Source organism: Mustela putorius, unplaced genomic scaffold, assembly GCF_011764305.1.
Source record: "Mustela putorius furo isolate JIRA1106 unplaced genomic scaffold, ASM1176430v1.1 tig00003834_pilon_pilon_pilon, whole genome shotgun sequence".
Taxonomy (NCBI): domain Eukaryota; kingdom Metazoa; phylum Chordata; class Mammalia; order Carnivora; family Mustelidae; genus Mustela; species Mustela putorius.
The window spans coordinates 55,212,199-55,236,871 of NW_025421987.1; the positions used below are offsets into that span (position 1 = coordinate 55,212,199).

The window sequence follows — 24,673 nt, forward strand, 5'->3', positions numbered from 1 at the left end:
CATGATCTCAGGGTCCTGGGATCGAGCCCCACATCGAGCTCTATGCTCGGCAGGAAGCCTGCTTCCCCCTCTCTCTCTGCCTCCCTCTCTGCCTACCTGTGATCTCTCTCTGTCAAATAAATAAATTAAATCTTAAAAAAAATAAAAAAGAATTTTGTACTCACCTGAAATGAAGCTCAAAAGATACAACCCTAGTGGACCATGCAGGGTTTCAAAGGGCTTGCCAAAAGCATTGTACATGAAGAAGGCTGTTCCCACCATGGTCAGAACGACCAGGATCGTGGAGAAGAGGATGACATTGACGTGGATGCTCACGGGGATGGCTTGGATCAAATCTGGGAAAACTAAAGATAAAACAAAGGTTAGAAGAAATTTCATTAGAGGTAGTCTGCAAATGCAATTTCAAAAATCAAATCCTTCTTTTTAACTTCAAAAATCACTAAAATCCTTCAGATGAATTCATTCTCACTTATTAATTTACAAGGAATTTAGAAAAAGGTTTAAACACAGGATTATTTTATAGAACTCACCAGTAAAGACCAACAAGGAGGAGATTTGGGGGAATTTTTTCTGCCCTGGGTCATATGTAATTACTTAACTAAACAAGTGGTGTCTTTATAACCAAAAACTGTACATATTGATGACCAAACTTTTAATAACATTTCACAGTAGCTTTTTTTTTTTTTTAATCTGTCTTGAAGTGACATTTTCAGTTTGAGGATATCTGGGGGAGTTTTAACATCAGGAAGCATTTCTGTTTCCTTTGCTCCAAAAAAGAAAAAAATTGTTTCTAGTCCACACCAAGATGAAAAAATGAGGTATTTTCAGTGAACTTCAATATTTTGATGTCACACAAGCTGTGGGAAAATAATTTCTGGTGATACAAGAAATATTTTCCATTTAGAAAACATGCCAAATCTATTTCTAGATTTTGTGTTCAGGACAAGTTTTTCTTGTTTGCAGAGGAAATGAAATACTTTATAAATGTAGGGTCTCTCTTACTGGTGAGGCATCAGTATTCTTAGCATCAATAAATCTGGCAAGACCAATCCGGGGAAGTTTCGTTTCCCAAACATTTATCAAGTGCTTCTTAACTTATTTACTGAGCACCTAGTATGTGCCAGGCATTGTTCTAGGTGCTGGAAATAGAGCCATAAAACAAGACAGACAAGGTCCCTGTTGTCTCGTGGAGATTATAACCTAATGGGAGTAAACAGACAAGAATTAAACAGGCAAATTTCATAGCTTATCTACAAAGATGGCCACCATCAATTATTTCCTTCTACATACATGGCGCTTCCCCTTTAGAGGAATTTATTCCTCAGTCCCCTTGAACCTGGGCTGATTTGTGACTGTTTTGTCCAACTGAATATGGCCCTAGAACTACAGCATGCCAGTCCCAGGCTAGCCTCTGAGAAGATCAGCGGTTCCTACGTCTTTTCTCTTGATGGCTTGAGCGGTCATTCAGGAAGTCCAAGTTACTCTGCTGGAGAGAAAGGCTGCCCAGAGTAGCAGCAGACATGGCAGGGAAGTCTTGGACGTCCAGCCCGGGAAAGCCTCTGGGCGACTTCAACCCCAGCTGCTATTTAACTGCAGCCCAAACAAGACCTAGGCAGGTGAATGTAGACCTTTTTCTTTCAAGCCCCTGACCTTTGGGGGGTTATAATGCAATGGTAACACTGACACTGTCACAAAATGCTGCCGCTATGCAGAAATGAAACAGGGCAATGGAATTTTGAGTGATTGAGTGAGTGGATAAGGGTGGTCAGCAGTTAACACCTGAGCTGGTACCTGAATGCCAGGAAGGAAGCCGCTGTATAAATACCCAAATACCTGGGGAAGAGCATTCCTGCGGAAAGGAACCCCCGCTGCGGCAGCAGCACTCGGATGAGGCTGGTGAGTGAGAGGAAGGGAAGTGCCATTGGGAGACTGGAATCAGACTGCTGCACCCACTGGGTCCTGGTCAGCTGACCTCTGTAAGGAGTTGGCTTTTCATTCTAAATTCACTGGGAAGCTGCACGGGAGTTTCAAGTAAGAGGGACACAGTCTCTTTCGTGATGTGAAAAGATCACTCTGGCCACTGATTAGCAGGAATAAAGGGGGTGCGGGGCAGGGAGGAGGGCAGCTGTGGAAGCAGGGAGACCCAGAGGAACCCAGGGAGACCCAGAGGAACGGGGTATTCACAGTGGCAAGAGACGGGGGTGGACCTAAGGTGCAGCAGTAGAGGTGGTGGGCAGTTATCAGATTTGGAATCTATCTTGGAGATAGAAGATAGGACCTGTTGAAAGAAGGGAATCAAAGATAAACAACCAAATAAGTGGTGGTGTTATACTGACACAGACAAGTGGAAGGTGTGAGTCTGGGCATGGGAGTGGGAAGTGAGGTTCTGTTTCAGATTTCTTTTTTTAAGATTAAAAAAAATTTTTTTTTATTTACTTATTTGGGAGAAAGAGAATGTGAGAGAGAGAGCATGAGGGGAGAGGTCAGAGGGGGAAGCACACTCCCCTTTGAGCAGGGAGCCCTGTGCGAGACTCAATCCTAGGCCTCTGGGATCGTGACCTGAGCCGAAGGCAGTTGCTTAACCAACTGAGCCACCCAGGTGCCCCTGTTTTAGATATTTTAGTTTAAGTTGCACCTAAGATATGCAAATAGAGTTTCCAAATAGGATTTATGTATCCAGAGGCCAGGGAGAAGGTGGAGGTCTTTAGGGAAGTGGTACCAGGGTGAGGCAAGCAAGGTGCCTAGGGCATGAAATTTAAAGGGACCAATCACTCTCTGGGGTCAATCCCCTCTAGCACAAGCCCAGGAGTAAATGTCTCCTTAAATTTCACGACCTAAGGGCCTCCGTGACCTCATCCTGGTATGTAAAGCCAGAGGAATGGCTATCACCTGTGGAGAAACTGTAACTAGAGGAGAGAAGGACCCTGAGGCTCCGCCACACTGACTTGCACAGGAGAGAAGAGAAACCAGCCCAGAAGCCTGAGAAAGAGAGCTTGTGAGTTAGGAACAAGTCCATGGATGGGATAGCAAAGAAGCCAAGGGAAGAAAATGTTCCAAACAATGACATGAATCTATAAGAACAGGTATGGAATGATCATCAAAATATGTTAGGTGGAAAAGAAAACAAACACCCAAACAAATAGAAATATGCATTCAGGGACAAGCCGAAGGGGAATGTATGTAATAACAAATAATTAAGTACTCACCTGATTTTATTCTCTCAACAACTCACCTACTAACAGGAAAAACTGGGGCTCACACACCCAAGATTTGTACTTAATAAGTGGCGGAGATTTGAACTCCTGTCCATTCTCTAAACCAGCATGCTAGAGCAGCCTCAGGGACAGGCATGCTTATCCAGGCAGACATTTCTAGAAGGCTACACACAAAACTTCTAACAGTGCTTCTGGAGAAGGAGACTGAAGGTATTTCATTATGTACCTTTAGGTTTTTATTTTTTCTCTATCTCTATCTTTTTTTTTTCTCTATAGAGATTTTATCTCTAGCTCTATCTTATTTTTCTCTATCTTTATCTCTATCTGTATCTTTCTCTATTTTTATTTTTTCTCTGTCTTTTTTATTTTTTCTCTATCTTAAGCAATCTTTAGTCAATGAATACATAAATACCTAAAAAACAATAATACTAAATGGATAAATGAAGACTGAAAACTCCTGTGCCTTCTAGATTAAAGGAGGCTTCAGAGACTTAATACTAGATGCAATGTATGGATACTGTTTGTGATTTGAACAGATGCTTTATGAAAGTCATTTTTGAGATAACCAGAGAAAATTGAACATGGACTGGGTATTCGATGGTATTACATAACTATTACTGATTTCGTCAGTTATGTTAATGGTATTGTGGTTGTACTTTAGATTTTTATTTATTTCTTTTTTGTGGTTGCACTTTTTAAAGTCCTTATCAATTAGAAATGATGTGGATGGGTAGGTTGAGAGGTAAAATAAGGAAATTCCTCAGCTTACTTAATTAATTACTTAATTAGCTGGGAGGAATGGCGGAGTGGCAATGTGGATGTTCATACTCTAGGGTGGTAAGCCTCTGCTGTCCCCTCCCCCACCCCCCGGGGTTCTGGGGGCACAGAGTGAAGCAGCTAGTCTTATTCCTTGATGCTCTGCCCACCTGAGCTCCCAGCTGCTGAGATGTACCATGGATCCAACTTGCTATTCTTAGCTCCATCAACTGTCGATTTGGTTTCTACTAGCAGTTATCAAAAAACCCCGCATGGTCTATCTCCCCACCTGTTAAAAGTGGCAACCTCTGTGTCCCTGATAGGGTAGCTAGGGGGAGCCCGTCTGAAAATCAAGGCTGGTGACCAGTGAAACAAAGACAGAAAGAAGTTGCACAGATTTGCCTCCTAGAAAGAAAAGCTAGGAGCTAAAACAAATTGTCACATGGAGCATTCTAATTCTTAGGAATTCTCTTACAATTTCCACTGTGTTGAGAAAGTGACCCAGCAGGACACTAATCCTTGTGAGATGTACAGTTACTTACACTTTCTCGGGGTTTCTGTTTTTGGTGAAAATGCTCTGAGTCTGTCATGACCAGACAGAACTCTGGTAACAACCCTTCCATTTTCCAACCAACGTTCCTATGACTTTTGCTTGGCTGAAGCTGAGAACAGACCGTTCAGATAAATACAGGGAAGTGTCACTTTCATCGTATTGGATATGGTGTATCGAGATGTAGGTTGGTTTGGTCTTTCTGTTCTTTTAGGTGTGGGATTATAACACAGGGAAAGGATTTGAACATTTTGAGCTGTGGCAGGGCTGTCATTAAATCCAGCAAGTCACTTCTGGCCTCCAGAAATTACTTAATTAGCTGTTGACAGGTGAAGGGGACATCAGCTGCCTGCCGATGCCATATTCGTAGGACAGGATTGGTCCAGTGCGTTCGGAATGATTTCTTGTCTTTCGTTCTCTTCTCACGGATTTCGTCCACTCTGTGCATGAGTCCATATTATCTCGCTCTCCCCGTCCTCAGACCACCCTAGCCCGGGTGCCTTTCTTTTCTCTGCTCTTTCATCACCAAACTTCCTCAAAGAGCAATACCTGAGAAATAATAATAGGACTGAAAATAACAGCCAAAAATTATATAGTATTTGCTAAGTTCCAGGTCTTTACCTATATTACATAAATGAGAAACTAAAGTCTTTATATTTTTACAACATAAATTGAAACATAAAGGAGAGATTTGAATTTTTTAATTCTTATGACAATATAAAGAAGGGACTATTTTATCGTCAATGTATAGATTAAAAAAAGAAGCCCAGAAGCCCAGAGAAGTTAAATTGCCTGATCACACAGCAAAGGGATTGCTGCCTTTGCCTTTCACTCCTCTTCCTCCTCCCATTTTTAAGATTAAAGTAAAATAAACGCATTAAGAAAAAAACTCTTCCTTTTTAGTGGCTATTTCTGTGAATTCTGACACTCAGTTATGCAATCACCACCTCAATCAATAAATAGAACAATTTCACTGTTCCAGAAACTTCTGGTTTCCCCTTTGCCATCCACCTGCCCCCTCACCCCACCCCCAGCTCCGGCACGTGTAGCTTTGTAAGAAACTGGCAATTGTTTTCCAGAGTGACTGTGCTATTTCACCCTCCCACCAACCGTGTATGAGTCCCAATCTTTCTGCATTCTTGCACTTGGCAGCTTTTTAAAATTGTAATCATTTAAATAGGTGTGTAGTTTACCTCATTTTAATTTTGCTTGGCATTTTCCAAATGACTAATGATAGTGAGCATCATTTTGTGAGTCTATTTGCTTTCTATATCTTTTTTGGTGAAGAGTGTTGATATCTTTGTGCATTTTTTATTGGATTGTTTCTTATTATTATTGAGTTCTGAGAATTCTTTATGCATGCTGGATATGAGCTCTGTATCAGATAAGTAATTCACAGATATTTTCTCCAAGTATGTGGCTTGTCTGTTCATTCTCTTATCAGTGCCTTTTGAAAAGCAGTTCTTATTTTTATGAATTCTAGTTTATCAATTGTTTTTCTTTTATGTATCATGTTTTAGATGTCAAATCTAAGAAGTCTTTGCCTCATGCAAGGTCACAAATAATATTTGCCCGTTTTTCTTCTAGACATTTTTTAGTTTTAGGATCACATTACAGTCTGTGATCTATTTTGAGTTATTTCTTTGTCTATGGCCAAGGTTAGTTTTTACTTTTGCACATAGATATTCAATTGTTTCAGTGCTTTAAAAAACTTAACTTTAAAACTTAACTTTCAGTACTTTAAAAAGACTTAACATGTGACCCAGCAACTCCATTTCTAGATATTTACCTAGGAGAATTAAAAACATATGTCCACAAATGTTTACAGTGGCTTTATTCGTATTTGCCAAAAATTAGAGACATCTTAAATATCCATCAACTGGTGAATGTATAAACAAGCTTTGGCCCATCCATAAGATAACATACTTTTCAGTAATCAAAAGGAACAGAGCATTGGTACATACAATAACTTGAATGGATCTGAAACACATTATGCTAACTGAAATGAACTACACTCAAAAGGTTGCATGTTGTAGGATTCTGTACATATGGCATTCTGGAAAGGACAAAATGACAGAAAAATCAGTTTTTGTCCCATGTTGACAGTGAGGGAGGAGATGGATCACAAAAGGGGCACAGGGGAAATTTTGAGGGTGATGGAAGTGTTCTATATCTTGACTGTGGTGGTATTTACATGCCCTTATGTATTAGTCAAAATACAAATTAGACTGTACACTCAAAAAAAAAAGGTGAATTTTATTGCATGTAATTATACCTCTATAAATCTGACTAAAGCCATAAAAGAGGGGGAGGCTAAGGTCTGAACTGAGGAGGCCCTTCTGGACATGAACAAGAGCCTCAGCCCAGGTGACCATTTGGCATGAAGGAGGACGGGCTCCGTAAGAGAGAAGAAAGGGAGTATGGGGCCAAGAGCCCGGCGCTGGGTTCTAGTCCACCGTGTGACCTGGAGCCAGTCAAAGGGTCCCTGTTTCTCTCTGTAGAAGGAAGGTGCTCCTTGGGGAAGCCTGGGAAGGGGCCAGGCTTTTGAGATCAGAGGAGATTCACACTTCAGCTCCTTTTCTAAGTTGGTGAACTCCCTAAACCTGCATTTCCTTATCTGAAAAGGGAATTCTACCTTTCTCTCAAATGTGTGAGGACTCCATGACCTCAGCATACCGGAGTACTTAGCACAGTGTAGGTGCTCAGTAAAATTCTCTGTGCTGTGCCCCTTCAGTGGCCAGCTCCACTGCTGTTCATGGATGTCCCTTCTCATCTCCTCAGAGACACTGCTGAGGGGTTCTCTCTGCCACGTCCATTCCCCCCTTTCTTTGCATCAGTCTCATCAGCACACAAATAGCATGCTGTCATTTTCTCATCTTAAAAAGAAATATCAGGGCACCTGGGTGGCTCAGTGGGTTAAACCTCCAATTCTTGATTTTGGCTCATGTCACGATCTCAGAGTGATGAGATCAAGCCCTCCCTCCGGCTCTCTGCTCAGCACAAAGTCTGTTTGTCCCTATCCCTCTGTTCCTCCTCCAGCTCACCAGGGCTCTGTCTCTAAATATAAATAGATACATAAAATCTTTAAAAAAGTAAATCTCACTTAAGCGCTCCCGCTATTACTTCTTTTTTTTCCATTTTCCCTTAGAGCAAAACCCCTCTAGGAGTTGGCTGTATTCTCAGTGTCTCCTCCCTCTCCCCATTTTCTTGAACCACTTGCTCCGATAACTACCTTTCCCAAGGCACCGAAGAACTTCAGGCTGCCAAACCCAGCAGTCGGTCTTTGTCCCCATCTTACCTGGGCTCCTCCATTTGGCACAATGCCTCACTGCCTCTTCCCTGGAAATGCTTCCTTCCCCGGGTCCCCCCACACAACAGTCTCCGGCTTCTGCTACCTCACTGGCTGCTATCTTGGTCTGCTTTGTGGGTTCATCCTCCCCTTTGGCATTCTCTAGGACATGACTCCGTTCTTGTACCTCCTCTCGCTCTTCACTCACTTCTTTGGGTCCTATCCGGCAGCATGGCTTTTACTAGAAACACTTAACAAAGCAGTATCTCCAGCCTGGATTTCGCCTTCAGTCCCACGCTTGTAAGCCCTCAACTTCCTCCCGAACATCTTGACTGGGGTATTCAATAGGCATCTCATTGTGTCCCAAACAGCACCCACAGTCTTCCCTTCCTCACACTTGCTGCCTTCAGCCTTCTTTGCCTCAGTTGCTGGCAGCTCCATTCTTCCTCGGCACCATCCTTGATTCTTACTCTCTCGTTTCCTGTTGAATCCATCAGGAAAACCTGTTGGCACAACCTTCAGAATCCAAACACTTCTCCATCTCCACTGTTCCATCGCAGTCTGAGCCATCGTCATCTGTCACTCACATGACAGCAAGGGCGTCCTGGCTGGTCTCTCGGCTTTCACCCCCACTTCTTTTTTTTTTTTTTAGATTTTATTTATTTGACAGACAGAGATCGCAAGCAGATGGAGAGGCAGGCAGAGAAAGAGGAGGAAGCAGGCTCCCTGAGAAGCAGAGAGCCCGATGCGGGGCTCAATCCCAGAACCCTGGGATCATGACCTGAGACGAAGGCAGAGGCTTTAACCCACTGAGCCACCCAGGCGCCCCTCACCCCTACTTCTTACAGTCTACTCTCAGCCCAGCAGCCAGAGGCATCTTTTTTTTTTTTTTTAATATTTTATTTATTTATTTGACAGAGATCACAAGTAGGCAGAGAGGCAGGCAGAGAGAGAGAGGAAGGGAAGCAGGCTCCCTGCTGAGCAGAGAGCCCAATGCGGGGCTCAATTCCAGGACTCTGGGATCATGACCTGAGCCAAAGGCAAAGGCTTTCACCCACTGGGCCACCCAGGTGCCCCCAGAGACATCTTTAATAAATGAATTTGTTTATGTCAATCCCCTGCTTAAACCATTTCAGTGGGTTCTACTCTTACTCAGAGTATAAGCCAACTCATTACAATGGACCTATGTGGGTTGGACTCCTTGCCAGTTCTCTAACTTCATCTGCTACCTATTTCCTTGAGCAGTGTGCTCTGGCCGTTGGCCTCATTACTGTACTTCAGTCACGCCTGGAGTGTTTCTACCTCAGGGCCTTTGCAAATATCGGTCCCCTGGTATCCTCATGACTTGCTCCCTCACCTCCACAGCTTGACGTAAATGACACTTGGTCAGGAAGGCCTTCTTTAACCACCTTATTTAAAGTTGTCACCCCCTGCCCGGTCACCTCTTCTACCAGTCCTTTTGCTTGCTTTTCCTTTTCTCCTTAGCAATTATTACCACCTGACCAAGTCTATATTTTAACCTGTTTGTCTCGTGACTTGTTTGTTGGTCTGATTCATTCACTGCTGTATTCCTAGCACCTAAGAATGCCTGGTACAATGTAGATCAGTATTGTTCAATTTTTTTTTTTTTCATTATTGCTCCTCACCCCAGGAGTCCTTTTAGACACTTCTCCTAATCACCCTTTCCCAATGAAATTTTAATACCACAGATATATTGTGTATTGATTTCTTCATTGTATTTATATCTGTGCTTTATACACAAGAGACTTTTTAAAGAATAAGCTTTTTTTTCTCCTCTCCCCCCAAGAACCAATTTTCACCCCCTTAGGGGGATTATGGCAGCCACTGAGAATGCATGATGTAGCTGTGGGATACATACATGTTGGAGGGAAGCATTTTGCTTGGAGCAGGATGGGGGTCGGAGCCTGCTGTTGTCAGCAGGTCTCAGGTTTCTTGGTAGAAGTCAGTGGTTTATACTAAAGGAATTAGTGCCATAAAGGCAAAATGGGAAGGAAGAGGAGCAGAGGATCCATCTGGTGACCCCAGGGCTAGAAGAGAAAAAGAGGGGTTTGGCAGCTTTAAGTATAATGGGAATTTCTGGTTAAGAACCTGAACTTGTTCATTAAGTCCAGCAGTCGCTGTTGACCTTGATGTAAGCTGCTGATAGTAATAGAAACTGGATTGAGAGAGTTTTTGGAGAGAATCTGGGACAATGGAGATAAAATAGAGTAGTCACCAGAGGGATAATAGGAAGTTTTTTTTTTTTTTAAGAAGCTGAAAGACCTGGTTGGTAACTGGAATAGAATTTCAAATCTCTTTATTAAAGAAAAATTTTAATCCAGCATATTGGGGGATTGTCAACCTGTTACATGGAAACTGATGGCTGTTTAATAACAGGGTTTAAAGTTTGGGATTTGTAAAAGAATTCATCTCAACCCTGAACACGACAAAGCTCTTTTTTGTTAGCAAGGCAGGAGGATTAGGAAAAGATGGACTTGTTCCTCATTATGTTTCTGTTCAAATGTTCAACTGTTCGTAGAGGAATTTTTAAAAATAAATGAAAAACATTATAACAATGAAATGGAAATTAAGATAAAAATGTCACCCACAGTCCTACCAATATAAAAGCAAAATTTTTCTTTATTTTTGTTTCAAATCTTCGTCCATCTTAATATGTATTTCCTATATTATAATAATAATGCAATTTTGAAGTTATATTCTGTACTTCTCATTCAGAATATAAGCATTTTCCATGTTGCCTTCATAACTCATGTAGATAACACTGTGGATTTTCCAACAAACTAAGGCACTGCTGTCTGTCAGGTTGTCTTCATTGTTTCTTTCTTCTGCCTAATGCTGCAATGAACATCTTCAAGCACATTCCTTCTTTCTTATTATGGGGGTGGATGACGAGCCAGACTAACTTTTCTGGATGAACTTCCAGGAATGGAGTTACTTGGATCAGAGTGCTTTCTAAAAGAATGCTGTATGTGTATGGGCGCCTGGGTGGCTCAGTGGGTTAAGCCTCTGCCTTGGGCTCAGGTCATGATCCCAGGGTCCTGGGATCGAGCCCTGCATTGGGTTCTCTGCTCAGTGGTGAGCCTGCTTCACCCTCTCTCTCTGCTTGCCTCTGCCTACTCGTGATCTCTCTCTGTCAAATAAATAAATAAAATCTTAAAAAAAAAAAAAAGAATGTTGTATGCATATTGATACAATGTAACTAAAGAACGTGAGTTATATTTTGTAACACATATAAAACTACTGGTTCAAAGCTCAATTTCTCTTCCCTGCAGTCTGCAAGCAGATATTTCTGACAAGATATCTAATCAAAAACAGAAAACTAGAAAGAACTAGTCATTGAGGTCACTCTCCTAATAGCAGAATAGAAGGCACCTGTCACAGGAGGTTGGGGGGTGGGGAGGGCAGCAAATCCACATTGTGTAACTAGCCCTGTGTACAGAGAAAGGCTGTCATACCCTCATTCCTGCAGTCTGCTATTACAAAACACAGCTGAGTAAGGCATAAGCAAATAGCTTGGAGTGAAAATGCAGTCCCAGGAGAGCTCTCCATAGAAAATTTGGCCTCCCGCAATCGTTTGGGCTATGTTCCTTGTCTGTGTGCCCCCATTCCAACTTGGGCCTCTGATCTCTGGTTTACCACAACCCCCAGGCATTCTGCAAAGTCTTCTCCAGTCTTTCCCTTTTCTGTCCCTTGTCAGATATTCCAGTCCTCCCCCACTCTTACGCACCTATCACACCCGCATCTCCAGTGTGCCTGGCTTCCAGAAGGCCTGAAAACAGCCAGTGAATGGAACTCTTCTATTTCAAAGAGGAAATGGGGGCCATCGAGGGAATACCCTCACCTTTCAGTTCCCCATTGCCATGCTTGGTTTGGTTCTCCCCAGCCTTCCCTCCATTCTTAGTGAATTTTTTTCTCTCCTATCCACAGTCTGGACTTCTCCTGGTGCTGTCAGACTCATTTTCTACCTCACAGGGTCCCTTCTCAATCCTTTACCTACCTCTTTGGTCTGTCCTCAGCATTTTCCTCCCTACGGCTTTATCTTCTCACTATAGAATCACACTCTGGACCCTCCCATTGTGAACATACCGACAGACAGACAGACAGACAGACACACACACACACACACACACACGCACGCACAGAGAGAGAGAGAGAGAGAGAGAGGCATGCACGTGTATATCCTGGGCCATGGGGTACCTCTAGGAGCCTGACCACGACCTTGCTCTGAGTTCTGGCCTTCTGCTACTTCCTCAGCTCCTTCAAGGACTTCTCTTCCCCACCACTCTATCAGGACTGCCTTAGAAAAGATTACCCTTCACCTTGTGAAATTTAAAAAAAAAAAAAAAAAGGATTATTTTCACTTTCTCTTATTTGACTGCTGCAGTGTTTGGGACTGCTGAACTCTACTCCCCTTTGAAAGTTTCTCCTCCCTTGCTTTGACCTCTGCTGGCTCCCCTACAGCTCACTGACCCTCCCTTCTCAGCCTGCTTGGCCAGTCCCTCCTCCTCAACCCATAAGGGTTGGTGTTTTCTAGAACCCACTCTTGTTCCCCTTCTCACTTGATTCCCTTTCCTGGGAGACCTCTCCTTCCAGTGTAGCTCCCACTATCCCCTCTAACCCGGGGATTCCCTCTTCTCTACCTTTACTCCCGGCCGCTCCCATGACTTCCAAACTGCACAGCTGATGGACGTTTCTTGTTGCTGGCCTATAAGTGGACCTCAGTAAACATGACCAAAAAGAATTTCATCTTCCCTCTAGACTTTCTCCTTCTGTATTGATCTCCGTGAATTGCTACAGCTCTCTGTCCTGCAGAAACCTGGGGTTCACCTCATGTCACTAAGCTCTGTTGATTTTTTGCTTCCCCTTATTTGGGAAATACTTCCCCTCCTTTGCAGCCCTCTGGCAATGCTCTGGCTTGGGCCACCAAATCGGGGATGGGGGAGCCTCTTGACTGGCCTCCTCACCTCCCTTTTGGTCTTCCTCTCATCCATCTCTTGCCTTGTCCCATACCTGCTTAGTAAGGCTTCCCATTGCCTGCAAGATCAAGTGCACTGCCTCAGGACAGCAAACTCTCCCCTTCTGATCCCTGACTTCCTCCCTAGCCTTGCCTTTCTGCTCCTTTCTCTAACGTCCTCTGTACCCTGGCCACAATAAGCTCTTCATAATTCGGTTCATGCTATTCCTTTGCTCAGAATGGCTTCTTCAATGCCATGGAGTGAATTCGAACTCTAAATCTTAAGATCTCTCTCCCAATTCCCCTGTGCCTTGCCCTGACAAACAGCAATTCTCCTCGTTGGAGCGTTCAGAATAAAAACCATAATGGTGATAGTAATTAGTGCTCTTCAGCCATCTACGATCCTGGTTCTTCCCCATTTGGGGCTCCCTTGCACGTCCTGGCCCCTTTGAAGTTAGATGAGGCTGTGGAACAACCTTTCCCAGTCAAGTATACAAGGGGAAGTGGCATGTGTCTGTGTCAGGTCAGAGGATTTCCATGTCAGAGGGAGAGCCTCCACGATTCTTGCCCTCTGTTCTAATAGCTGGCAACGTTTCAGATGGTGGCTGCATCCTGGAATGGGCCTCCAGCGGATCCCTGATGAACATGTATTGTGAGCAAGAAATCAATCTTTGCTGATTCACCCGTGCGGCATGAACCTCCTTGTTATTAAAACATAATGTAGTCCCTCTTGACTGATGTACCTGTGCGCCTTTACAAATTATCAGTTAGTTAAAAACCCTTTTGCCAGATTCTTCATTGTTCGTGGATCGGCACCCTCTCTTTCCCTTCATAACTGCAGAGTCTAGAATGTTTAGGCACAAAATAGACCCCAGTGATTTTTCCCCCACTGGGGGATGGGAGGTGAGGGCACATATACTCGAACTTACAAAGACTTTGTGTCTTACATGTAGAGTCATGCTGTTTTCAATAGATCATTGGAGAGTAATAAGGATACGATAAAGAACCATGTTTTTACAAACTAAGTATGTTCTTTTATTACTTGCCATTAATCCATGTTTTATTTGCTATCTCTTAACGTATGGCTTTCATTTCAGCTGCCTTACAATTTATTTCTATCTGCTGGGTTCCTCTGTTGTGTTTATCCTGAAACTTTGTTCTCCTTTTTAGCCAATACTGATTCCAGTCTAACAGTCCTGTCTTTTATCCTACAGTTCTTAAACAGGAGTTTAGTCAATCCAATCTAAACCTGTATTGATTCATTAACCAAGAGTATTAGGTAGTTAGACTATCATGCAACACCAAAGCACGGACAGAGCAGCTGGTGGGAAGAGAGACAAAGAGCCAGACGTTAACTGAAAAGCAGTATGACAGGTTGAAAAAAAGCATAGCTTTTGGAGTTAGGAAAGTTTGGAATTTATTTGGTTTTGCCATTTACTGCTCATGTGAGCCTCTGTATACCTCAACTCCTTTATGTGTAAATGTGAGTAGTGATGGAAATATTGCAGAACTTTCAAGAGACACAAGTGAAATCGTTTCTGTGGATGCTCTACGTACATTGGAAGTAACTGCTTAAAATTTTTTTTTTTTTAACATGATGAGAATGGCAGGGGAGTTGTGTTTTCACCAAGAGGAGTAGGAGATAGAAGAACCCAATGCTGTGAGAGTGTCTGCATTTTCAAATCTTGAGATCAGTCACTGGGGCTGGGAGGGAGCTCTTTGGCTCACAGGTGGCCAGAGTACTTATCTGTACATTGAGACCAAAGATTCCCCTTGCCCCCCGCTCCCCATAGGAGTCCTAGATACATGGAATTCAGGCAAACTGTCTCTCTTGAAGCTCAGTTTTTTACTTTATTCCCTCCCTGACCAGGTGGGTGACTATTCCTGTAAATAATCCAGGGACTTTAGATTTATAGCTAATTACTTATTTGGTACCTGTCACACACTTTCCTCAGCACATGATATATTGTTTTCATCCTCATTTCTATTTCCCTTGTGCTATTTCTTGGACATTCTCTATGTAATGACTTATCTTAAATGATTTTTAGGCTGATGACAAACCTCTAAAGAGGACCCTTGATAATCTCTTTGGAAGGAGCAGAGCCCTTCCATAGGAGACAGGCAGGTGAAGGCCAAAATGTTAATTTTATTTCTGAGAAAGTACTGGAAAACATGGCTTAGATTTTCCACTAAGTTCTGTTGAATTAGTCAGCCTCACCCACCCAGTCACAGGTGGGGCTGGACAGCTGAAAGCCTCCCAGTCCGGGACAGAGCTGGCTCCCTTATCCTGACCAGGTGGAGAGCAGGTTCCTATACCTGGTTTTGGACAGACTTGGAAAGAGGGGAAGGCTCTAGGGCTGAGAGCCTCGTATCCTGTTTCTTACTCAAACTCCTCAATCCAATCTCTCATTCCCTCTGAGTCCAGGAGAGTATAAGGGAAGTGTGAGACCCTTCATGGAAATACACAGCTAAAGGAGTAGAGGACAAGGATCCCCAAACCTCCCACCTGTGCGGAAACAGTGCTAAGTACCGCTGCTCCTCGTTGCCCTCCTTCTGATGGTCTTGCCCTTCCCTAATGTGGAGAGCGCCAGACCCCTCACCTGCTCCCACCTTTCGTGGCCACCATCCACCTCAGTAATTCTCAGCCTTGGATACTACTGAACTCTCCCAGAGAGCTTCTAAAACCTTCCAATCCTCAGGCCCCACCTCCAGAGATCCCAGTTCTATTTGCCTGGGATGCAGCCTTAGCATCCAAAGTTTTAGAAACTCTCCAGGTGATTCTAAAGCACAGCCAGGGTTACGGACCACTGACCTGATGGCATAGGTTTCACCAACCCTTTTCACCTTCCTCTAGCCAGATGTAAGATGCAGGTAACCCCATCTGTGAAGCTCCCAGAAAGAAGGCAGCCTCTGCCAATGTCAACAATGGTGCAGCAACTGCCTCCTAAATTAAAGCCATCTGGTAGCTTCTGAGGTCCTGCTTCCTTCTCAACTCATCCTTCTCCACATAAAACGTGTGTAAAAAGAGAAGTTGTATCTGGCCTCTTGGTGCTCAGCGATTCATTTTCTTGAAAGGGAGTAAGAGGGAAGATTTCTTTCTTCTTACAGATATGCTCTTGATCTGACTTTGCCCTCAGCCCGTCGGCAGCCAGTTGTTAGGAAAATCCAGGGAAAGCCATTCCCTGACGTAAGCTCAGGGCATTCACTTCCTCTAATATCCACCATCATCTCACACCCAGGTTATGGAGGCAGGCTTCCTCCTGATGGCTGCGTGGTCAGGGAGAAGGAAATCCATGACCCAGCACTTCAGAGGAGGAGACCTGATGGTAAGACAGAACCATTTAAAAGACCATTTTTCAGTACCTTGCCTGAAATTCTCTTAGCTGACGTGTGTCTACCTGCCTCAGCCCATTTCAGAGGAAGCCCCATCAGCGAGCCTTACTCAGCCATGGCAGCTGAGGGACGACAGCTGCTTCGGTGCATATGTGTGTCTGACAACAGAACCCATTTAACTGCTTCAAATCCACAGGGTATGATTATGTTGGGGTAATAACTCCTGAGAATGGCTTTGCTACAGTTATAACATGCTGAGAGGGAGCGAAATACGAATCCTGCATAAATTAGTCTGCCAGGTACAGTTTGCTATTAGTCAGCTCCATCATACCTGGAATCAAAGTGTATCAGCTCCCAGCCAGTCTGGGTAGTTTGGTGCACGATTGGATTGAAAGGCGAATTTGTTTAATCTAATTTAAATAAGTTTTGTGTAAAAAAAAAAGTCTTTGACTTTTGAAACCCCTGATCTTATTCAGAGATAAAAATGAGTTTTCATTTTTTTTTAAATGAGATTTTAACTTACACTCTAAATCTAGCCCATTGGCTCCTCATAAAACACCAGATTTTAAAGTGAAACTTGCTTTTCTTTTCGTCCCTGCCTGTTCTGAAACCGTTCATGACACCCCATGAAGGAGCCTACAGTTTTGATCTTTGCTGCGATGACATAATGTCGCAGTCCAAGCCACTGACTTTGAAGATCTTACCACGAAGGTTTTCACTGGCAGTGTGCTTACATCAGCTAGCCACATGTGCAATCAGATATCTCCTCTCTGGGCAGAAATTATCAACATCAAGGTAATATGATGACATAACCCAAAGATTAGCCATAAGCATGTGACCAGCTCAACCTAGATTTTTTTCAGCCTAGATTATTAAACAGGCTTTGACTTGACGACTTCACCTTCCAAAGGTCAAAGATTAGGGCTTAGACATCAGGGCCACCGAAATGTGAGATAAAGAGGCAGCGCAGGAATTCAAGTCATAAGGCCAAGGACCCTTACATGGATATACAAGTTCCAGGTGTTGGGAAGTACTAACATTGTCTAACTGGCTGGTGAAACTGAAAGTACTCTTGTATTTTCTTCATTTCTTTGTGTCCTTTTTGCATATGGTAAGGAGACAGAACTGGCAATATTCTACGGGTCTGAATTTCAGTCTCAGGTCGGCTACCCACTCGATCTGGGACCTTGAGAAATTTGTGACCTCTCTGAGTTTACAGTTTCCATTTTGGTTCAAAAGGTATAGCATCGTCATACCTCCCATATAAGAGCTGGAGATGATTTAGGCACCCAGGAAATGGGCAGCTGAAATAAGTATTTTTTCTTTGGAGGTTGTCTAAACATCCTTTGAGAAGATGAGTTACCTCAGAGATTAGAAGAGAAAGCACAGCAGCAAATTGTAAGAACGATCTGGAGTCCTTCACCAATCGATGAAGTTCACACACATCAGGGTTAAGTTCCAGAAGCCCTAAGCTTCATGTCTCAGCTGAGCCCCAGTCAGTGACTTTATGGCTGTTGGGTGGAGAATGATTTCAAGGAAAGGAAGGTGTGTGCTTGAGTGTGTATGTGTGTGCGTATGTGTGCAAGGTGTGTGCTTGAGTGTGTATGTGTGTGCGTGTATGCACACACATGTGCAAAACTCTAATAGGTGAGGCTGGTTCTGTGAGGGATTCTTCCTGGTAAGGGAACTGGAAGTAGTTGCTAAGGAGGAAGGAGACATGTCTTTTCTTGGCCAATATTTCTCACGAATTTGAGGATGATGTCTCCTCCTTTTGGATGAAGAAAACTCTGAGAGTATTAAACATACTGCTCATTCCTAAATCTTTGCCATTATCAGGAAATCAATGCAGGAAGGAGGAATTTTTCCAGTAAGGATGGAAGAGAAGTTTCCAGAAAAAAATTGGAGGGAGTAGTAGGTCAGCCTCTCACTGTATTTTGACCTTCATTTTGGCTTTCTCAATAACACCATTAGATGATGTGGGTGTTTATGGCTGTTCCCGCTAACCCACCTCCATAGAATCCCAAAACATTCCATTCTTCCTTTTCTCCTCCTTTAACCTGCAGTTTCCCACACAAATAGGAAAAGGTTTTGACAGGGAGGAAGAGAAGTATTTGCTTTGATAACAAAATTCCTTTGGGTCCTGATAAATGGTAGATATTTCCAAATACTTTAAAAATCATGAGCTTTGAAGACCAAAGAGTAAAGGCACACAAAACTCACCACTTTTGATGAGAGTGGCTGGAATCTGTCAGCAGAGACTTCAACCAACAGAGTAGAAGGGTCAAGCCATTTTAAAGCTGGAAGGACCTTGTCTAGAACAGCCAGCCTCTCATTACATAGCTCATAAAGTGTCCGAACTAGAAGAGATGTTAGAAACCATCCAGTTTCATCTCCCATTTTACAGATGGAAGAACTGAACACGGATGAACGTGATTTGCTTCAATTCTAATCCCCAGTGAGTGACACAGACCTGCTTCAACCCAGATTACTTAATCTCATATGTCTGTTTACCAAACATTTCTCAAGCACCTCTTTGTGACTCACTAGTGGAAGTGTAGAGATGAGGAATACCCAGCCCCCTGCCTTCCGAGGGCTGAGGATCTCCTTACAAAGAAATACACATTCTCAAATACTTATGATCCAAGGTGACTTGAAATAATGGAGTGAACATCAAGGTCTGGGAAGGACAGAGCAGGAAACAATTATTTGGCCAAGAAAAGTTGAAGAGTTTCCCTTCACACTGGTGCTTCTCAACCCTTACTATCTTCGAATCCCACCATCACTTTTTTATTCCCCCCAATGGAAGGAAAACAAAGTTTCTATTTGCTGGATTGTTTGAATGGGTGAGATCCGATATGAGGATCCAGAGCTAACAGGCAGGAGGGCCCACACAAGTGAGGCAAAAATGGTACAACTGTCTTTCCCCTTTCCTCCCACCAGGGCATCTTCCCAGGTCAACTCCATGGGTTTCCCTCCCATCAGACTGTCCATTAAGGAAGGGAAGAGGGACAGGCAGTGTTATCAGAAGGGGGACATAAAGACGTTGGCAGCTCTGCCATGGGAAGGAGGGGTGAGAAAAGAGAAGCAGGTTATGCAGAATGGTGAGGGGTAGAACACCTGGGGCAGATGGGGAAGTCACGCTTGCAGGAGACCCTGGAGGTACAGCGCCGACTTTCGGGAGTGGGGGCAGAGACCCTGCGTCCTAATGGTTGTGCCCCAAAATCTGTTGGAGGAGCCCCCTGCTTGCTGACACAGTAGTTTCAACATCCTCTCTGTAATGTGGGTGATGGACCGGACCTCATCTGGTAAAGAAAGTCTGCTTTTTTAAAAATAGGAAGTAGACTAACTCTCTGTTAAGATTTCTAACAAATTTTCAATCGTAAGGTCTCAATTAAAATGCTTTAAAAGGATGACTGAACTCGCAAGCCATGATACACAATTGGTTAGATATTATTCCCCCCCCCCCAAAAAAAAAATCCACCTCCATATGTTTTTATCAGCTCATTGAACTATCTTGGCAATAAATAGATCAGCATATCTAGGAATGATTGATGCCATATGATTCTTGGGTTTCATATTTGATGATGCTCTGCAGTGTTTCAAATCACCAAAACAGAAACCCACCCACACACATTAAGCTCAAAACTGTTTTTGAGTTTTTCTCTTGATGGCTACAGTTAGAGTTTAAACAGCATCATTAAAATTTTACAGGTGACATATGAGGAAAAATTAAGCCCACCAGTTGTGTTTCCTTGAAAGGAAAACCGTCCTTCATTATAATGAATGAAATTGTGTGCTAGGTATGAATGCTAGTGACCTCTGGAAAATGAAGCGCTGACCCATAAATGGACGAGAATGAGTCAGAGTAAACGAGGCAGAAGTTTTCCCAGCATAACTGTGCATGCTGGCAGGGAAGATTCTTGCTATAATTAAAAGAGATAGAGTAGTTAACAGGGAACGTTTAATAGGAACAAACATGACAACAGTGCCTAATATTTTTCTGGTCCGTTCCTTAACCTCATGTTATACTATGTGTCTGGGTTTTAAAAGTTACACATGCATTGTCCATAAAAATAACATTAAATTTGTACAGCAGAACCAAGCAAAAATTCATTTAGAATATGGATAGGGACACTGTCAATGCCCAGTTTATTCAGAGTAAATCTTTAGCTAAATTGGCACTGTCCCATTGTGATAACTATTAGCCACGCTGAAATGGCGAGGGAGCATTTGAAATGTGGCTTGTTTGGGTTGAGATGGGCAGTAAGTGTAAATACAGACAAGATTGCAAAGACTAAGCCCTGAAATATCTCCGATCTTATACTGACAATCATGTTAAAATGACAGTATTCTTGATATCTTTGGTTAAGGAAAAGTATCCTTAAAATTCATTTCACTTGGGGTGCCTGGGTGGCTCAGTGGGTTAAGCCTCTGTCTTCAGCTCAGGTCATGATCTCAGGGTCCTGGGATCAAGCCCCACATCGGGCTCTCTGCTCGGGGGGGGGGGGCTGCTTCCCACCCCCCTCTGCCTGCCTCTCTGGCTACTTGTGATGTCTCTCGTCTCTCTCTGTCAAATAAATAAATAAATACATCTTTTTTTTTTTTTAATTCATTTCACTTTGTTCCTTTACTCCGTTTTTCTAATATGGCTCCTAGAACATTTGAAGTTTTGTATGTGAGTTGCATTTATGGTCCACATTGTATTTCTGTTGACCAATACTGATCTAAATGAAAAGTTTCGTAAGGAAAGAAGCATTTAGCAATCCCACAGAACTGAAATGTAAATTCATATTAACTGATGATAACACAACATGATAAAAACTGGTCAAGAAGTGACTGATACTTTCATGAGTACCTTTTCCATTCCTCCTACACTGGAAAGCTTCTTAAAATCCAAATATTTGCTTAATAACTTTCTAAAGGGGATACCTAGGTGGCTCAGTCGGTTAAGTGTCTGCTTTCAGCTCAAGTCATGATTCCAGGGTCCTGGGATCGAGTCCCACATCAGGCTCCCTGCTCAACAGGGGAAACTGATTCTCCCTCTGCCTGCCGCTCCCTCTGCTTGTGCGCTCTCTCTCTCTCACTCTATCTCTAACAAAGAAGTAAAATCTTTAAAAAAAAAAAAAAAAAAACTTTCTAAAGGGAAAATGAGAAAGGAGGAAGTTCTGGGAAAGGAGTCGTGCCCTAATCATAAGTTGGGCTCTGGAAGAAACAGAAAATCATTATCCTGAGCTTTTGAATTAGACCTTTGTTACCAAGTGACACACGAGGAGATACTCAAAGGCAGTGTGAAAGAGTTTTATTTTACAGATTCTTAGTTCAAAGATTTCAAATTTGAGAGAAGCAACAGCAGGAAAGGAGAGAAGTCAAGAAGGTATGATGAAGAAGCTTCCATCCTGGCATTCTGCTGACAAGAACCGAAGTTTGCCATTATTGAGAAAACAGGGTTGGGCCTCTCATTCCCTTACATTAATGGGACAATACTTTTCTCTTAGGAAAAATACCAGAGGGGTCTCTTCTAACAGAGAGAGGTCTATTCTCTAACAGAATACACTGTTAGAACGTCATTGGTGGGTTGATGGCATTGTGAGGGGGAAGATATGGACCGCGAAGCTAATTTGCAACAGGAGTTTAAACTTAGAGGGTGCAGTGTGTTCTAAAGGCACATTGGGGAGCGCCTGGGTGGCTCAATGGGTTAAAGCCTCTGCCTTCGGCTCAGGTCATGATCTTAGGTTCCTGGGATTGAGCCCCGCATCCGGCTCTCTGCTGAGCAGAGAGCCTGCTTCCCCTCCTCCTCTCTCTGCCTGCCTCTCTGCCTACTTGTGATCTCTGTCTGTCAAACAAATAAATAAAAATCTTTAAAAAAAATAATAAAGGCACATTGGTTAGGAAGCTTTTATCACAAGAGAGCTGTTTATGTAAATGAGTATTATACTTTTTAGGGACTCTGTTGGGAGTGTTCAGTTTTCTCAACTTTCTGTCATGATCCGCTGAAAGAGATACTTCTATGCTTGGGCAGAAAAAGTGATGCTTACATCTACTTTGCCAGCTCTCATAGAAATTAATGAGGCTTTCACAGCTCTAGCACCGAGAAAGGTTCTGTAGAGAGGTTGTCATCCCAGAACAGACAGATGTCAACTCTTCTTTACAAGGCTGGGGGCAGATCATGGAGATGAATGCAATTCTGGGCCAGATGATGGTGTGGTTTTAAACCCCACTGATTCTGAGTCCTCACAAAAACAAAGGGAGGGACAGGTGACTAGAGCAAGCACATCACAGAGGGGGGCCAGCAGAGAACACAGCCATAAAAACGCATGTTGAAACACCGAGGAATGTAGTTGTGTGAGGAAAAAGTAAGACGAAATATGCTTAGTGTCTAGTAAGTGTTCAGAGAACATATTGTTTTGAAACCCGTCCTGGGGTTTGAGTAAAGTTTATCTCTGTTTCACTGTACAAAATGCAAAGGCTTCAGAAAATTTGCTGTCTGTTCCCTGCTTTTGTCGAAATTCGTTAGTGAGAAGCTTTACTCATGCTTTAGCTGCCGATGACTCATGGTTAAATCATTTCACTCATCTTCTTCCTTTTTTTATTTTTTAATACAGTTGGAAATCATGTGATATTTGGCTTTGTTCTCTTTCCCCCCTAAGGAAAGCTAAGCAACTCTAACAGCCCATTACCTTAATGAACTAAAGCCATTCAGTGAAAAGACTTGGTATTCACTTCATCAAATCTAGTGATGATAATTTTTTGAAAAGCTGAAGACTAATTCTTGGGGATTTTTTGGAGCCCTGTGACAATTCTTATCCTCTAATAACGTATGTGAGTGAACGCTGGTGTCCAATGACTGCTAAGAAGATATAAGGAATGTTGCAGAAATATAAATAGGCCAGCGCTGAAATTTAATTAGACACTGCATAGGTTAATAATAAATTCAATTAATTTAGCTTTCTACCTATGCTAGAGAAAAAAAAAATACCCAGGCAAAATAATAATTCATTTTAAATGCTTCAATTGGTAACCTCCTTTCCTGAAGAGTGATTTATGCAGTAATTTACAGGCTGTTTCTTCATAAGATTGTTCCAAACCAGCCCTTTTGAAATAATAATAATTTCTGAATGTGTGTTGTGAGAGATATAACAAATGACTTCTTATTAATTTTCATTTAATGAGTTGCCTATTCACATGGTAATTTTTAAAAAATTCTCTTCTTAAGATAAACAGGTTATAATACTGTGGATAACACTTCCATCTCACAAAAATCGAACAGGAAAATCTGTCTTATATTCTCTACATGATTTGAAGATCAATCTGATGCAAATTTTCTATACTAAATAGGCATCTATTTCTTTCCCAGTTAGCATAGCAGATCATTTTAAATTTCTATAGCCAAGTGATTCAAATTGGTTAAAAAAAAATTTTTTTTAAGAATATTAGTGGCAAGAAAGGTCCTAGCAGGGATAATACAGGGTAGACAGGGTACAAAGTCATGATCAAGGCAGAAAAGTAGCTAGAGTTGGTTAAGGAGCCTATGACACTGATCCTTTTTTTTTTTTTTAAGAGCAAAACAAACATCCTCTCTTACAGCTTTTATTTCTCCAAGCCGCCCCTCTTCTTTTTAAAAGATACCAAAATTTCTAGCATAGATATTAATATTTAAGAACTTAATTGCTTATCCTCTCAAAGTTTAATTCCATAGCAGCTCATTAACTATATGTTGTCATTTAAAAAAAAAAACAGAGTGAAATAATTAATAAAAACAAAATAATAAAAACTAAGAAGAGGTAATTGCTCGGAAAAGACCCAAAAAGTTCCCATCTGTTTTAAAAGGCCTGCTATAAACAGGGCAAGGCTCTTAAAAACAATCCCTTGCAACAGTTGAAAGAGTATGCCTAAAGTATTCAATAATTCAAATGCAATTGTTACTTACGTGAGAACCGAAAGGGCCTTGCTCCCAGCCCGCACTGCCTCACACCCTCTCCATGGAAAAGCCCGTACTGCATCTCGCCCATGAACTTGTCCAGCTCCTGCCCAGAGGCATTGACGAGCAGAGCCCCTGTTTTGCAGAGGAAGGTGGCTTTGATCCACAACGGTGTCCCCAGGGCTGTCACCACTCCAAGGGCACACACAAAGCTTAACACCCCAGCCATGCAAAAAATGACTTTCTTTTGTTGGTTTGGCATGATGAGAAATGGCTTTTGTGAGCGTGAGGTTCAAAAACGAGACCTTGGGACTGATGAGAAGTGACTGCCCTTTTGGCTGCATTTATTACAGTGGCTGAACGGACAGATCCCAGCCGATCAGGAACCTTCACCCTCCACGGTGGTTCTTGTCAGCAGAATGCCAGGATGGAAGCTTCTTCATCATACCTTCTTGACTTCTCTCCTTTCCTGCTGTTGCTTCTCTCAAATTTGAAATCTTTGGACTAAGAATCTGTAAAATAAAACTCTTTCACACTGCCTTTAAGTATCTCCTCTTGTGTCACTTGGTAACAAAGGTCTAAGATAACAGATGGAGTCCTCCGGTAATTTGATAAATGCCTCCCCCTTCTCCCAGCC

The 24,673-nt window shown here is 42.6% G+C and overlaps 1 protein-coding gene across 1 annotated transcript in view; it reads right to left on the reverse strand.

Moving 5' to 3' along the window:
- The window catches only part of CLRN1 (clarin 1), a 37,319-nt gene extending 13,021 nt beyond the window's left edge, over positions 1 to 24,298 (reverse strand). The window contains exons 1-2 of the mRNA XM_004755547.1: positions 24,046 to 24,298; positions 165 to 344 (exon numbers count right to left, since the gene is read on the reverse strand). Coding sequence (XP_004755604.1) covers positions 165 to 344; positions 24,046 to 24,298 — 433 coding nt within the window. The remainder of the gene's footprint in view (positions 1 to 164; positions 345 to 24,045) is intronic.
- Between the last annotated feature and the right edge of the window lie 375 nt (positions 24,299 to 24,673).